The sequence below is a fragment of the Meles meles genome, chromosome 17 (assembly GCF_922984935.1).
Source record: "Meles meles chromosome 17, mMelMel3.1 paternal haplotype, whole genome shotgun sequence".
Taxonomy (NCBI): Eukaryota; Metazoa; Chordata; class Mammalia; order Carnivora; family Mustelidae; genus Meles; species Meles meles.
The window spans coordinates 5476788-5492323 of record NC_060082.1 but is presented as its reverse complement, the minus strand read 5'-3'; the positions used below and the strand labels follow the sequence as shown (position 1 = coordinate 5492323).

General features: G+C 50.6%; 2 protein-coding genes across 6 annotated transcripts; one reads left to right on the top strand and one right to left on the bottom strand.

The window, feature by feature from the left end:
• Positions 1–451: 451 nt before the first annotated feature.
• NIT1 (nitrilase 1) lies at positions 452–3636 on the bottom strand. Of its 5 annotated transcripts, none has more exons than XM_045982159.1 (7): positions 3525–3636; positions 2865–2963; positions 2366–2620; positions 2132–2235; positions 1777–1910; positions 1498–1623; positions 452–992 (listed from the first exon to the last, which is right to left on the bottom strand). In XM_045982159.1, exons 3-7 carry the CDS (start codon positions 2608–2610, stop codon positions 726–728), a joined length of 876 nt encoding a protein of 291 aa, XP_045838115.1. In that variant the 5' UTR covers positions 2611–2620; positions 2865–2963; positions 3525–3636; the 3' UTR covers positions 452–725. The 5 variants fall into 5 exon arrangements, with proteins under 5 accessions (XP_045838115.1, XP_045838111.1, XP_045838114.1 ...); XM_045982155.1 differs by having other exon boundaries at positions 3556–3636; XM_045982158.1 differs by having other exon boundaries at positions 3455–3604.
• A 13-nt stretch (positions 3637–3649) lies between these two features.
• Positions 3650–15462, top strand: PFDN2 (prefoldin subunit 2). The gene is made up of 4 exons (XM_045982163.1): positions 3650–3780; positions 13530–13618; positions 13728–13851; positions 15167–15462. The coding sequence occupies exons 1-4, from the start codon at positions 3706–3708 to the stop codon at positions 15341–15343; spliced, it is 465 nt and encodes a 154-aa protein (XP_045838119.1). The 5' UTR covers positions 3650–3705; the 3' UTR covers positions 15344–15462.
• The last annotated feature ends 74 nt before the right edge of the window (positions 15463–15536 follow it).

The window sequence follows — 15536 nt, the reverse complement described above, 5'->3', positions numbered from 1 at the left end:
CCCTCTTCAAGGGAGGACTGGGTAAGAGGACTGGGTCAGCCGAGTTGCCCCTCCCGACAGGGTGGACGGAGAAGGGGGTGCCGATTAAAATACACTCCCCCTGAGAAGGGGAAGGGGGAGTGTGAGACTTCCCTTCCATGTTCAAGTGAAAATAAATCATGTAGCCTGCGGCCCTTTCCCCTTGGCTTTCTTCTGGCTGGGGCAAAGGGCATCACAGGTGCAAGTGAAGTCATTGAGAATCACCTCCTGTCTTCTCTTTTCCTTCCCCGTTCTGTAGCCCGCCCCCACCCCCAGCTTCGGAGCGCGGGGCTGGGACATGCACTGAGTGTTGCACTTTTATTTGGGTCGGGAGGCCTGGCGAGTGAGCCAGGAGGCCAGCGCTGGAGCCTGGCCGCACTGGTGCACCAGCCCCTCCCCCTCGAGCTCCCAAAGGAGATGTCCGGACACAGACTTTATGATGATTCTATTTTTTTCAATGCCAGTGCTGCTCAGCCCTCAGCAGAACCTCAGTTTTCATGAAATAAACAGTGACTATATAAAACTCCATCTTTCTGACACTGAAATCTGAGCTCAGGTGAAAGTTTCTTCTTTCCCAAGAAGCCGAGCCTGTGTTCCGTGGAGAGAGGCAAGGTTCTCCAGGTGAGGGGAGCCACGTCTGGGTCCTGCCTTCAAGTCACAGCCACACCAGCTCACGCGGGAGTCTCAGCTCCCGGAAGTCAAAAGTCTTAAGACGGCGGGTGGCCCAGACTGCCATAGAGGTCAGGCCTGCGGTGCTGGGACACGGGCAGGTGTTGGCGCAACCGCCGCAGGTATCGGAGGTCGATGCGGGCAAGGCAGAGGCCTGGTCCTTCGGGGCAGCGGGCCACCACTGTTCCCCAGGGATCCACCACCATGCTGTGGCCGTAGCTTGCTCTCTTCTCGTGGTGGCGTCCACACTGGGCTGCCGCCACCACGTAGCACTGGGTTTCGATGGCACGGGCCCGCAGCAGTACCTGGGGCGGGGAGACGGGTGTCCGCTTAGTCAGCTAGTGCGATGCTGATCGGTGATGAACGCTACGGGCCAGTCTACTCATGGTGACCATTCTGGTGATTGCCTGGGAACGATTTACTATGCTAATTCTTCAGCATAATGAGGCAACAATCTAGGGAATGAATGTTCCCACTAGGTGGAGAGGGGAAGAAAACCCTTCAGCTGGTAGGGCCAAGGGAGGAGAATGGTTCAAAGAAGTCCTGTATGTGTGTGTGTGTGTGGTTTGTTTTGTTTTGTTTTGTTTTTAAAGACTGGATTGTTTATTTGAGAGAGGGAGAGAGCACAAGTAGGAGGGGCAGAGGGGGAGAGAATCCCAAGCAGACTGCACTGAGTGCAGAGCCCAACATGGGGCTCGATCCCACACCCCCAGATCATGACCTGAGCTGAAACCAAGACTCGAATGCTCAACCAACTGCACCCTCCAGGCGCCCTGAAGGCCCTTATGTTTTGAAGATGAGTCCTTTTACCTCCCAGTGGGCTGGGCCTGTAACAGATCCAAAAGCTGAAGGGTAGGTAAGTATTTCTGCTCCAGCCTGAGCCAGTGCCAGAGAGAGTTCCGGAAACCGCATATCATAGCAGATAGCTAGACCAATCTGGAATGAATGAAAAACAGCCTAATGTCCCGTCCCGTTTGTCATAGCATCTAGGCATACCCACCGCCTACCGCACTCCTTAGGGCTTGCCATCCTCTGTTACTTCAAAGTACTACTTTCCTCTTCCCCGCCTCATCCTTTCACAGCTCCCACCTTGCCTGCTGGCGTACTGACAGGAGACTCAAGAGTGGGCCCAGGAATGGTAGAGTCGCTCTCACGCATAGGCCCCTGTCCCGGAATCTCCACATCACACAGATGGGTCTTCCTGTAAGTGGCCACCACTGACCCTGGAGGAAGAGGGAGAAGGAATACTCAGTGCTGGTGTTCTAGAAGCCCAGCTTAGTTCCTCTCCTCCCAGGTGGCTAGCTCATAAGCTCGGATCAGAAGCACAAACACCCCTAAAACTCTTGACCAAGGAAAACAAACTGAGGGGAGAAACAATTCTGCAGAGTGTTAGTTTAGCTAGAAGAGCCAGGAAAGAGATGGCTAAAGAGTTACAAAGTCTCACCCTCGTCGTTCAGAAGCACGTGACAATTGTAGATTTTCTGAGTCTCCTCCCAGTCCTGGCCTCGCTCGTGGAAACCACCCAAGGACAGCCAGAGTCCACACTCCCTGGGGGGAAGGCAGGCAAGGGGGAGGAGGCCACACTGGCAGCTCTTCTCCGTGTTCTACCCTCCCGCCTGGCAATTTGGGGACACTGCCCAACACAGAAACTATCTTTCCCTCCCCCTTTCCCGGATACCTGGCAAGCTGGGTATATTCTCCCAAAAGGTTCCCACCCAGTGGCTCAGACAAGTGTAGTGTCTCTGCAGGGTCCCTTGCAATGAAGTCAAACGCCTCCGGCAGGAAGGCGAGGCAAGCACCCAGTCTCGCAGCCTCTCGAACAAGCTCAGCGCATGTTTTGAAGTTCTCCTGCTTGTCCGGTGTTGATGTTACCTGGCACACAGCTACCAGCGGCAATTCCCAGGAAGAGGAGGAGATAGCCATGGCTCTGGCCCTGTGAGTTGGCACAGGCAGGACTCAGATATCCCAGAACGGGGAAATGGAAGTTTAAGAGTAAGGGTCCCAGATGGGTTGCTGGAGGGCTGCAGGACCCTTTGCTTTCTCCTCCGCAGGGCACCCACTGATGAAATGTTCTGTGAATGGCTGGTACCCCCATTTCCCACTCTCTATTCATTTAACAAACATTTCTTGAGCATCTACTAAGTGACAGGCACTGAAGACAGAGCAAAACATGTTACCTGGGCTGTGCACGAAGTACTGAGAGTCGAGGTATCCGGAGTCCAGGACACAGAAGAAGGGACAGGAGCTGGTGAGGAGACCTGACGATGAAGCCCAGCCTGAGGAAGGTGAGAAATCAGGATACCAACCGCTCCCTCAAGCAGTGTATTTCTAGGATTCTCTGACTTCTCTCTTCATACTGTGAGGCTGAATCAGGGCCCTCCCAGTAAAACCCCCCAAGTCTTCAAAACACTTTAGTGTGAGTAATGATGGGCTACAGGAAGAGATCATTAAGTGGGAAGATGGAGGAAAGGGCTTTGCTCGGCGCCGGAGTACCGGGACCTCCAGGAATCTGTCCTAAACCGAAGCCCTGTTCCCGAGCGGAACGCATCCCCGGTTCGAGTCGTCTCCGAAAAACTTCCTCGCTTTTTCCCCAGCCTCTCTCCTCGCCCGTGCACCTGCTGAGCTTTACTGCTCAAAGCATATTCCACCCCTCACCCCGCAGTCTCGGAGCGGAAGTTCACCTTCCCTGGTTCCCCGCCACCCGTGGAGGGCAGAGGGCACTGGCACCCACGCAGATCCCAACCCGCGTCCCCACTCTCCAGTTAACCCGTCCTTTCCGCCTCTCCCAGGGGCAGCGTCTCTGTGGCACAAGTTAAAGCACTGCAGGCGGAATTCACCGCGGCCGGCGGGAGAGGCAGCAAGTCCTACATGAAGATTCGGCCAGAACCACCCGCAGGATCCAACCGAACCGCAGCCTGGAAGCACAGGTACCCGGGCGAGTGGGCGGTAACTCCCAGGCCGGATGTGACGCACGGCGGGGCGGGGCCGCGCACGCCGGTAGCCCAGCAGGCGACGAAGATGGCGGAGAGCAGCGGTCGCACCGGCAAGAGCAGCGGTAGCGGCGCGGGGAAAGGGGCGGTGTCGGCAGAGCAGGTGAGGAGCGGAGAACGCGAAGGAGGGCAACCGAGCCGGGTCCGGAGTCGATGCGGGGAGAGGGGGGATCCTGTGGCCGGTGCAGGCCTCACCCGGCTCCCACCTTTGCGAGGCCGCCTAGAGAGGGGAGGGTCCTTGGAGGAGCTGGCCGAGCCCCCCGGAGAGAGCCGGAGGGTTGGTAGGTGGAGGCCACGCCTCCCTGGGGGTGTTGGGTGAGCCGGCAGGAGGCCCAGAGCCCGGAGATGCGGGGTGTGGGAGGATGCACAGTTGTGAGGGGAGGTAGGTCGTCGCTTTCCCCACTTCTCCGCACCCTCAAACCCGATAGGCTGGGCCAGGCAGCTCGTAACGAATCCCGGGGACTCGTCAACGGGCTGGTTGTGTGGTCTGTTACGTGACCCTGAAACCACGTTGACAGTCGCCCTCACTCTGCAGAGCCACGTGACTCACATACTTGAACAGTGTAGTGTTCCACACTATTTTGACTCGCAAGCCATTATTAGATTGAATTTCTTTAGCGACCAGAAACCCTTTTCTAACCCGAGTTTGCATTTCCCCCAGTGTCTAGCATCGGGAGACGTTTGGTAAATAACTCAGAATGCCTTTTGTGGCGTGGGAGCCATGGTTTGCCAGTGGTGGGGCTAGTGTTCAGTGGAGGTGGGAAGAAATCTACATGATAGGAAGGAAAACATAACAGCTCTTTTAATTACAGGCTCACTTATCAGTTATTTGTTGAGCAGTTACTACAGGCAAAGCCATCTGCATAAAGATTTTTCGAATTGCCACATGCAGTCAAGGAGCTCATAGTAAAAGAAGACGTACAAAATGCTAACATGGGGCAGAGGATGAGTGTCCTAACGGGTACAAAGTGCTGTAGGATTTTGTGGAGGAGTGAAAGGATAGTTCCTACCCTCCGGGGTGGGGAGTTGTGGTGGAAGGGAAGGGAGAAGGAACCTAGCATTTCCTGAGGCTCTATCATGTGCTAGGCCCTCTGCTTGGTACAGGGAGACAGATACATGAAGTAGACCTTGTTTTCAAGATCGCTCACAGACTCATTTGAGAAAAGAGAAACCAAACAGCAGAGATGTACAATATTCTGCACAGGCCCCTCTTTATGCCAGCTAGAAAAGGGGCCGTCTGACTAAGCCGGAGGTGATGGGATTTGAGGAGTGGATGGGAAAGGGGAGCTTTGGTATAGTGGGGCGGCTAAGAGCATAAGAAGTGCACTGAGGTTTGGCAGATCTGTGTTTGAATCAGATAGCTACGATTTATTATGGGTAGATGACCTTCCATGAGTTACTTCTCTCGCCTTGCCCTCCTGTAAAAATATAATGGTGCCTGCTTCATCACTGTTTGGATTATTAAACAAGAAATGCATGCAAAGTGTTTTTGCACGGTGACTGGAATAGAGTATGTTTGTTTTTCTGGAAGAGATAATCCTTCAATTCAATTCTAAAGGATGAGAGAAGTTAGTCAAGCAAAGAAGGAAGTAGAGAATTTCCTGGGTAGAGGGACTCATATACTTAAAATCACTGAGGCATGAACCTGCCTGGCGTGTTTAGGGTGCAGGCTTAAAATATAGGATGGAGGGCGCCTGGGTGGCTCAGTGGATTAAGCCTCTGCCTTCCGCTCAGGTCATGATCTCAGGGTCCTGGGATCGAGCCCCGCATCGGGCTCTCTGCTCCGCAGGGAGCCTGCTTCCTCCTCTCTGCCTGCCTCTCTGCCTACTTGTGATCTCTCTCTCTGTCAAAATAAATAAATAAAATCTTAAAAAAAAATATATATATATATATATATATATAGGATGGAGTGCAAACCTCCAGTGCGAAGAAAAAGGGATAGGAATCTAGGATGTTTCTCAGATTTCTGTCTTTGATGGATGCTGGTGTCATAGGGAATGTAGGAAGATAAGAAATGTCGGGGTGGGGAGTGGGAAGTAAGTTTATCTTGGGGTTTTGAGTTTGGGTTTTTGGGTTTTTTTTTTTTAAGATTTTATTTATTTGACAGAAAGAGCACAAGTAGGCGGAGAGGCAGGCAGACAGAGAGAGGGGAGGCAGGCTTCCTGCTGAGAAGCTGCGCTTGATCCCTGAGATCATGATGTGAGCCGAGGTGAGCAGGGGCACCCAGGTGCCCCTGAATTTGGGTTTCTTGTAGGACATTCAAGTGGAGACATTTTAGTAGTCGGTTTAACATATAAATCTTTTTTTTTTTTTAAAGATTTTATTTATTTATTTGACACAGAGAATGAGATCACAAGTAAGCAGAGCAGCAGGCAGAGAGAGGGGGAAGCAGGCTCCCTGCTGAGCAGGGAGCCTGATGTGGGGCTCAATCCCAGGACCCTGAGGTTATGACCTGAGCTGAAGGCAGAGGCTTAACCCACTGAGCCACCCAGGTGCCCTTGACGTATAAACCTTGAGTTACAGAAATCTAAGTCTGAGATACAGATTAGAGAATTTTAAGCTTATGGATGGTAGACAAAGTCATGGTTGTGGGCAAAATCATCTAGGCTTTGTACAGAAAGTGAAAAAAGAAGCAGAAGAAGGGTAGAACCAATATTTAAGGGGTTATGGAGAAAGGGAAGCCCTCAAAAGAAACTGAGCAGTTGTGATAATTGAGTTCTGAGGCTGTTTTGCTTAACGTTCTGTGGCCTTTGTGTTCCAGAGAGAACACTGGGTAAAAGATACAAGATTTATTGGGGTGTCTGGCTGGCTGAGTAGGTAGTGCATGTGATTCTCGATCTCAGGGTGGTGAGTTCAGGTCCCATGTTGGGCCTAGAGATGACTTTTTTTTTTTTTTAAAGATTTTATTTATTTATTTGACAGAGCGAGATCACAAATAGAGAGGCAGGCAGAGAGAGAGGGAAGGAAGCAGGCTCCCGCTGAGCAAAGAGCCCGATGCGGGACTCGATCTCAGGACCCTGAGATCATGACCTGAGCCGAAGGCAGAGGCTTAACCCACTGAGCCACCCAGGCGCCCTAGAGATGACTTTTTAAAAAAAAATTTTTTAAATATGTATATATATGATTTATCACTCCTGCAAATGTGAGCTACTGTGTCCCTTATAAACAAGATGGATGGAAGTAACACGCTGTACTAGGTACTTTACTTGTTTTTTGATCTGTTATTTAATTACTGCTATTTGGAGTAGGTTATATTGGCCTCCCTTTATAGATAAGGACATTTGCATTTCAGACACTTCAACTTACCCAGAGTCAGTAACTGGAAGAGCAGGGCTTTCAGTTGAGTGAGTGATTTGAGAATCAGACAGACATACTTTCCCATTTCTACATGATCCTATTAGAGATGTTTGAGCTGAGCCTGAAGGACTGGCTAGATTTGAACAGGTGGTAATGGAAATAGGATATTAGGGAGTAGGATAAGAGGAGAGCCAGGGAAAGCACAGGCTGACACGAAGTGCAGGGACTGGTTAGTTTAGCTAAATCATGAGGTATAAGAAAGATGTGGTGCTTAAAGCAAGCTGAATCTTTGCATGACAAAGAATTTGGAACTTTTTAATGTAAGCGGTGAGGGAGTCACAGAAGGATGTATGGTATATATACTGTTGTTATTTTTCTGTTACATGAAGTAAGGCATGTTCTTTGTGGAAATGTAGAAAACATAGGAAAAAGTACAAAATAAGAAATTGCCCATAATCCTCATATGCAAACATAACTCCTGTTACCACTTTGGAATATATCCTTTGATACACTCCAAAGGAGGTTTCTCCCCCTCCTTTATGTTTTTCTTGTTTGTTTGTTTTAGATTTTTATTTATTTATTTATTTGACAGAGAGAGATCACAAGTAGGCAGAGAGGCAGGCAGAGGAGTGGGGGGAGGGGGAGCAGGCTCCCTGCTGAGCAGAGAGCCCAATGCGGGGCTTGACCCTAGGACCTGAGATCATGACCTGAGCTGAAGGCAGAGGCTTAACCCACTGAGCCACCCAGGCGCCCCATGTTTTTGTATGTTGTGTAGATGGAAAGGGAGGATATGTCTTCTTTACATATTTGTATACTTTATAATATTAGTATTATGCAATGTACACCATTTTGTAATCCGTGTTTTTGAAAGATTTTATTTATTAGAGAGAGCATCAGCGAGCAAGCAAGAGAGCGCAAGCAAGCATGAGCAGAGGGGAAGGGCAGAGGGAGAAGCAGATTTCCTGCTGAACAGGGAGCCTAATGCAGGGCCGGGTTCCAGGACCCTGGGATCATGACCTGGGCCATGGGCAGATGCTTCACTGACTGAGCCACCCAGGTGCCCCTGTAGTGTGTGTTTTAAGTCTAATATATCATGAACATTTTTGTGTGTCATCCAGGTATTAGGAAAATTAAATTACCAGCAGTGTATAAGATAAATTTGGAGAGCCCAAAATAGGGAGATCATTCAGAAAACTACGGGAGTAGTTCAGACTCCCTGGTAGTGAAGGCTCGGACTAGGGTGGGGTCAGTGAGCCTGAGAAAAATTGCTGAGGCAGGTGCAGTGCATTCGGCAGTTGTTGTACCCCATCAACAAGGGTGTGGTCTGACATGGGTTCATATCCTAGTTGTCGGACCACATTCAGAGATATGTCGGACCACATATCCATGTCGGACCACATTCAGAGATGAAACCGGGCTTTCCCACCTGGAGGGCCAGAGTGTGTCATTAGCAGAAATAGGGGAGACAGGGGCACCGGGGTGGCTCAGTTGGTTAAGCGTCTGCCTTCAGCTCAGGTCATGATCTTGGAGTCCCAGGATCGAGCCCCACATTGGGCTCCCTGGTTGGCGGGGAGTCTGTGTCTCCCACTGTTCCTCATCTGCTCGTGCTTTCACTCTCTCCCTCTCACTCAAGTAAATAAATAAACTCTTGAAAAGAAGAAAGAAAAAAGAGTCTGCCTTTGGCTCAGGCTGTGATCCTCGGGGTGCTGGGATTGAGTCCCACATTGGGCTCCCTGCTCCATAGGGAGCCTGCTTCTCCCTCTGCCTCTGCCTCTCTCTGTGTCTATCTCTCTTGAATGAATAAATAAAATATTTCCAAAGAAAGAAAGAGGGGAGACAAGAAAAGGAACAGTTTAAAATGGGGTAAAAGATGATCAGTTCAGCTTTTTTTTTTTTTTTTATCAGTTCAGCTTTAAATGACCTGAGTTTAAGGTATCCATAGGACATTTAAGTGGGAATGTTCTGTACTAATAGCTATTTATTGACAATCTGTTATATATTGGATATTGTCCTAAGTCCTTGATGTAACCAACTAATCTTCACAATATCCTACGAGACAGATATTATCTTCATGTTATTTTTTTTAAGATTTTATTTATTTATTTAACAGAGAGAGATCACAAGTAGGCAGAGAGGCAGGTGGGGGGTGGAGGGAGTAGGCTCCCCGCTGAGCAGAGAGCCCGATGCAGGGCTGGATCCCAGGACCCTGAGATCATGACCTGAGCCGAAAGGCAGAGGCTTAACCCACTGAGTCACCCAGGTGCCTCTGTCTTCATATTATTGGTGAAGAAACAGATTTGAAAAAGAGAGAACTTGCTCATGGTTAGATTGTGAAGCCATTTCTGACCGACTTCAGGGCTCCTTCTTCTAACATTTTCTTTAAGTATGGGTCTAGAATTTCTGAGAAGGCCTGAGTGTGCAGGCAGTAGGATAAAGGCAATTGTTGAAGCCATACAAGTACATACAAGACAATTGAAATGGTCTAGGTCATAAAGTACTATGAAAAGAATCTTAGATCCTATCTCCATGGTGGGGATGAGAGGAAGAACTTCAGAAAGAGGAAGGGAGTGTTTTGTTTTTTTTTTTGAAGATTTTATTTATTTATCAGAGAGAGAGTGTGTGCACACAAGCAGGCAGAATGGCAGGCAGAGGTGGAGAGAGAAGCAGGTCCCCCGCCAAGCTAGGAGATGGATACGGCACTCTATCCCAGAAGCCTGGGGTCATGACCTGAGCCGAAGGCAGTGGCTCAACTGACTGAGCCACCCAGGCGTCCCAGGAAGGAGTGTTAAGAGAGGCAGGAGATCCAAAGAACCGAAGGGCCCTGGAAGCTAAAAGAGAGAAGAGAACCTTCTTTGTATTGGGCACTGGACATGTTCCCTCAGTTTAGTTCTCCTTGTTACCCTGAGGCAGTGGTCCTCAGCCTGCTTTGACTTGGCCCCAGGAGAAATGCGGTAATGCTTGGAGACATTTTTTGTTGTCACAAGTAGGAGCTGCTTCTGGCTCTCAGTGGGTAGAAGCCGAAAGCTTGCTGAATCTCCTGCGTTGCTCAGGACTGCCCCCCCCCATAAGAAGGTACTCTCCTGCCCAAAATATCAGTAGTGCTGATGTTTAGAAACCCTTCCCGCGTGGTATATGAGATCCATTTTATAAATGAGGAAACCAAGAGAAAAGTTAGTAACTGGCCAAACAACATGGAAAACTAGGATGTGAACCCATGTCGGACCCAAGTCTGGGCTCTTTCCACCTGCGGTGTTGCTCCTTAAAGGAAGAGAGTAGAGGGCGCCTGGGTGGCTCAGTGGGTTAAGCCTCTGCCTTCGGCTCAGGTCATGATCTCATGGTCCTGGGATGGAGCCCCCGCATCGGGCTCTCTGCTCGGCAGGGAGCCTGCTTCCCCCCTTCTCTCTGCCCACTTGTGGTCTCTCTTTCTCTCTCTCTCTCTGTCAAACAAACAAATAAAATCTTAAGAAAAGTTGTATTTTAACAGGAAGAATGTGGGGCTGCATCACAGTCTCTGTCTTCATTATGTGGCAGAGCCCAGAGACGGCCCGTTAATACCTGTTTCTGTGGCATCTAATTTCCAGTTAGGTTACAGTCAGCTGCTGAGAGATTTCATTTTCTTTAAGGGTACCAGTGGCTAAAGTTTTCCATAATAACTGTGGATAACTTGTGCATTTAACAAGATTTATTCTAGTTTGACATTTGATTACAAGTTCATAAATTGGACCAGGAGGAAATACAGGTTGTTAATTAGCAAGAATGTTTGAAGAAAAGTTAGAATTTAAAAAAAAACAAACCAATTCCCTTGCCTTTAGTTATGTTAAATTGGTGGTTGGGAAGTAGATTCTTACTAATTTTTTTTTTAAGATTTTATTTATTTATTTATTTATTTGACAGACAGAAATCACAAGCAGGCAGAGAGGCAAGCAGAGAGAAAGGGGGAAGCAGGCTCCCCGCTGAGCGGAGATCCGTATGTGGGGCTCCATCCCAGGACCCCGGGATCCTGACCCGAGCCGAAGGCAGAGGCTCAACTCTCTGAGCTGCCCAGGCGCCCTGATTCTTACTAATTATTAAGGAAAATAAGTTTAGGCCTCAGAAATCTTAGACTCTTCAGCTGATTTCATTGGTGTATTTAACAACATTCATCCAGAAGAGTGGGTCATCGGGGTGCTAGGGGAGCATCTAGAATCTGGTTAGTTATGGAATTTTCGTAGGTGAAATTATTTTGATCTGTAACACTGACCGGAGAAAAAGCTAACTATGAGTGGAATAGTTTGGTATAGGCAGTGGAGGCGAAGGGAGAGAGGCTTATAGAGGATTTCGATTTTCAAGGCATCTGTTGGAACGAGTGGACGGAGTGGAGGGATATGGACAGGTGGGGGCCGGGAGAAGGCAGCTCGCCACGCGAGTGGCAGGGTCCTCATCAGACCCGTTCCTTGGCTTTGTGAGCAGTAGAAGGATGTCGGGGTGGCCGTTAGGATCTTACTAGCTGTAGATGAGCCTTGCAGAAAGAGCTAGAGATAGAAGATCCTAGTGAGGTTCAGGTGGTTGGTCCTTAGTGGTGGTGAGGCTGGACGTGATGTGAGCTGGAGAGCAGGCTCGGGCAGCCGTTAGGGTGGGTGGTCTCTCTGGTCTCGGCGGAGTGGGAGGGACTGGAGCGGGCTGCAGGAGTTTGGAGAGAGGGCCGCGATAGTAGCCCATGTGCTTTACTGCAGACAGAGACCTTTCATACTCGGTGTATGAACTCGACAGCTCAATCGAGTAGGTCCCGTGTGCGTTTCACATGTGGGAACTAAGGCTCAGAGCGGGTAAGCCCGCGGTTCTCGGTTCTGGCTGCACATTACAATTATGTGGGAGAGCTTTTAACAATACTGAGGTCTGGGGCGCCTGAGTGGCTCAGGGTTAAGTGTCCCACTCCTTAGACTCTTGATTTCGGCTCAGGTCAGGATCTCAGGATCATGGGATCGAGCCCCAGGCTCCGGGCTCAGTGCCGTCAGCTTGGGATTCTCTCTTTCCCTCTGCCCCGCCTCTGCATGCATGTGGCAATCTCTCTCTCTTTCTCTAAAAATAAGTAAATAAAATCTTAAAAAAAAAAAAAAAAAGGGGGCCACCTGGGTGGCTCAGTGGGTTAAAGCCTCTGCCTTCGGCTCAGGTCATGACCTCAGGGTCCTGGGATCGAGCCCCACGGTGGGCTCTCTGCTCAGCGGGGAGCCTGCTCCCCCCCCACGCACCCCCCACCCCGCCCCTCTGCCTACTTGTGATCTCTGTCTGTCAAATAAATAAATAAGATCTTTTAAAAAAAAAAAAAGGTAAGAAATACTGAGGCCTGGGCCTCACCCAGTGATTGTGTAAATGTCCTGAGGCGCCACTTTTCACACTTTTCACTCCCCTGGGGATTCTGACGAGTAGCCAGGGTTGAGAGCCAAACGGTTGAATGTCTGAAGCCATAGAGCTGGTATGTGGCAGAGACAGAACCCGAAACCTGGTCTTTTGTCTCTGGGGCCCGGGTTTTCCTTTTCTTCTTCCCCTCCCATCCCACCCACCCCCCCCATAATTTTCTGCCCTCGTTATAGTTTCTGCCTGTCACATGATGTTCTCTCCAAACAGTCCTCAGAGCCCTATGCTGAGAGTCATGGGGATGGCGAGCGCGCTGCCCAGTCAGGCTTTCACGCCGTTTTAATTCCTTGCTCTGTTTCTGGGCAGCAAGAACCTGGCGGTGATTATTCCTCTGGCTTTTACATATGCGACTTCCTGCGCCCCTCCTGCACCCCTTTCTCCCCCAGTTTCTGGTCCTTCAGGCTCCAGGGAAGGCCGTGCGGCTCCACAAGCCTGTGTTAGTCAGGGTTTCTAGGCTACAGAAACAGACTCTGGCCAACTTTTTGGGTTTCTTTTTAAGCAGTATTTCGGAAGGCTAGTGGGTCTTTCCGAGAATTGAACACAATGAAAAGAGAGATTCAAGAACTGGGTCACACCGAGTTCAAGAACTAGGGCAGCTTTGGGGATTTCAGGCAGAGGGACGGCGGATCATCTGTGCGCGACAGTTGTCTTCGCTCCCGCTGTCTTCCGGACCTGTTTGTCTCTCCCCCATCAGTTCCTGTGCAGAAGCTCTGGTATAGGATAGGTTGCCACCCCCATGGCCAGGGAGCATGGGTCCTGTGACCAGTAGCCCCACAAGCAGCCCCCTGAGCTCAGGAAGGGCAGTTCTCCTGGGCGGACCCGAACGAGGGTTACGACCAGAGTTCCTCACTACAGAGCCTTTGGTCGCAGCCTTCCCTCCCTGCAAGTCTGAGCTCCTGGGGGAGCTCCCCCCCCACCATCTGTAGCACCTGCCTCTGTCCCTCACCACCTGGAAGCTGCAAGAGGGGCAGCCAGTTCCCAGTCTCAGCAGGCTCTCCGGAAGCGCTGAGTGGGTGGAATTCAGACAGACAAACGGCAGGAATCACAGACTTGGATTCTACCCCTTTTCCGAGGGAGTGTCCAGGCTTCCCTTCTGCGTTTTGCTGGAGCCTCTTCCATGTCCGCCGTCTCCTCTCTCACTTCACTCTCTCCTCTCCTAAGGTGATCGCTGGCTTCAACCGCCTTCGGCAGGAGCAGCGGGGGCTGGCATCCAAAGCCGCCGAGCTGGAGATGGAGTTGAACGAGCACAGGTGAGGAGGTGGGGGAGCAGCCAGCGACGGGAGAGAGAGTGGGTTGTGCGGGGCGGTCGCCGCGGGGTGGTCCCACTGCTCAGAGCCGCCTCCCCTCGCAACCCCGCAGCCTGGTGATCGACACCCTGAAGGAGGTGGATGAGGCCCGCAAGTGCTACCGCATGGTGGGGGGCGTGCTGGTGGAGCGGACGGTCAAGGAGGTGCTGCCGGCCCTGGAGAACAACAAGGAGCAGGTGAGGGGGCCGCCCGCGGGGGAGGGGGGCGCGGGAGGGGAGCCGGGTGCAGGCGAGCAGGTGGGAGCCCCTGTTGAAGACAGGAGCCTGTCAGCCTGCGCTTGTTAGGATGCTCTAAGTCTAGACTCAGACGGGAGTAGATGCGGACTGCCAGCCTCTCGCCCTGCGCCCTGGGACCTGGCTGAGCTGGGGGAGAGGAGGCGGCGAGAGCCGTGTTTCTCCCAGTGTAGTCCGTGGATGCCTGCATCCGGGTCATCTGGACGACAGTCTAAAATGCAGCTTCCTGGGGTGCCTGGCTCAGTGGGTTAAAGCCTCTGCCTTCAGCTCAGGTTGTGATCCCCAGGGTCCTGGGATCGAGCCCTGCATCGGCCTCTCTGCTGATCAGGGAGCCTGCTTCCCCACCCACCTCTGCCTGACACTCTGCCTACTTGTGATCTCTGTCTGTCAAATAAATAAATAAAATCTTTAAAAAAATAAAAATAGGGGCACCTGGGTGGCTCAGTTGATTAAAGCCTCCACCTTTGGCTCAGGTCATGATCCCAGGGTCCTCGGATCGAGCCCCGCATCGGGCTCTCTCTCTGCTCTGGAGGGAGCCTGCTTCCCTTCCTCCCTCTCTGCCTGCCTCTCTGCCTACTTGTGATCTCTGTCTGTCCAATAAATAAATAAGTAATAAAAATAAAAATAAAAAAATAAATGCAGCTTCCTGGGGCGCCTGGGTGGCTCAGTTGGTTAAGCACCTGCCTTCCACTCAGATCATGATTCTGGAGTCCTAGGATGGAGTTACGCATTGGGCTCCCAGCTCCACGGGGTTTCTGCTTCTCCCTCTTTCTCGCTTCTCATGCTCTCTCTCTCTATCTCCTTCTCCCTCTCTCTCTTTCAAATAAATAAATTAAAATCTTTAAAAAAATAAATGATATTTTTATATCATTTCTGGACCCAGTGATTCAGGACAATTGGAGGTGGGGCCTGTGGAGTGGCTTTTTTTTTTTTTTTTAAGTAATCTCTGCGCCCAGCCTGGGGCTAAACCCACAACCCTGAGATCAGGAGTCATATGCTTTACCAACAAGCCAGCCAGGTGCCCTGTGGAGTGGCATTTTAAAAACAGACAGCCCAAGTGGTTCTTACGTACATTCAAGTTTGTAAATCACTTTCGATTTTTTGAGAGAGGCAGACTTTCAGGGTCTGGGCTCTCCTGTCAATATTTGGTGAGGCCGGAGGTATTATCCTTCCGTCGGTCCCCAGCCATAGTCCATTCCAGCCAGGGGAAGGGAGTGCTGAAATCCTATTCACGTAATCCCTGTCGCTTGCTCTCTAGATACAGAAGATCATTGAGGCACTCACACAGCAGCTTCAGGCAAAGGGAAGAGAATTAAATGAATTCCGGGAAAAGCACAACATTCGTCTCGTGGGGGAAGATGAGAAGCCGGCAGCCAAGGAGAGCTCGGAAGGGACGGGGGCTAAGTCCAGCTCAGCTGGAGTGTTGGTCTCCTAGGGACCAAGGCCTTTGCATTTTTTTCTACCCTGACTCCTACTTCTCCTAATTTCTCTTTATTGTTATTATTTTCTCTGCTATTGTAATATTTTTTTGTTAATTAAATGTTTTGGTCAGAATGCTTAGCTCTAGCCTGAAGCTTTCTCCCAGTATTAGGGGTGGGATTTGCATGAGGCATGGAAAGCCTAGGACT

What these genes read in the sequence shown, in the direction of transcription:
- NIT1 (XM_045982155.1), bottom strand. An exon ending in GAATATACCCAGCTTGCCAG is followed by an intron (nt 2,236 to 2,365) that starts GTATCCGGGAAA and finishes CCTTCCCCCCAG; the next exon opens with GGAGTGTGGACTCTGGCTGT. An exon ending in TCAGTACGCCAGCAGGCAAG is followed by an intron (nt 1,624 to 1,776) that starts GTGGGAGCTGTG and finishes CATTCATTCCAG; the next exon opens with ATTGGTCTAGCTATCTGCTA.
- PFDN2 (XM_045982163.1), top strand. Translation starts at nt 3,706, where the DNA reads ATGGCGGAGAGCAGCGGTCGCACCGGCAAGAGCAGCGGTAGCGGCGCG. An exon ending in ATGGAGTTGAACGAGCACAG is followed by an intron (nt 13,619 to 13,727) that starts GTGAGGAGGTGG and finishes GCAACCCCGCAG; the next exon opens with CCTGGTGATCGACACCCTGA. An exon ending in TGGAGAACAACAAGGAGCAG is followed by an intron (nt 13,852 to 15,166) that starts GTGAGGGGGCCG and finishes CTTGCTCTCTAG; the next exon opens with ATACAGAAGATCATTGAGGC.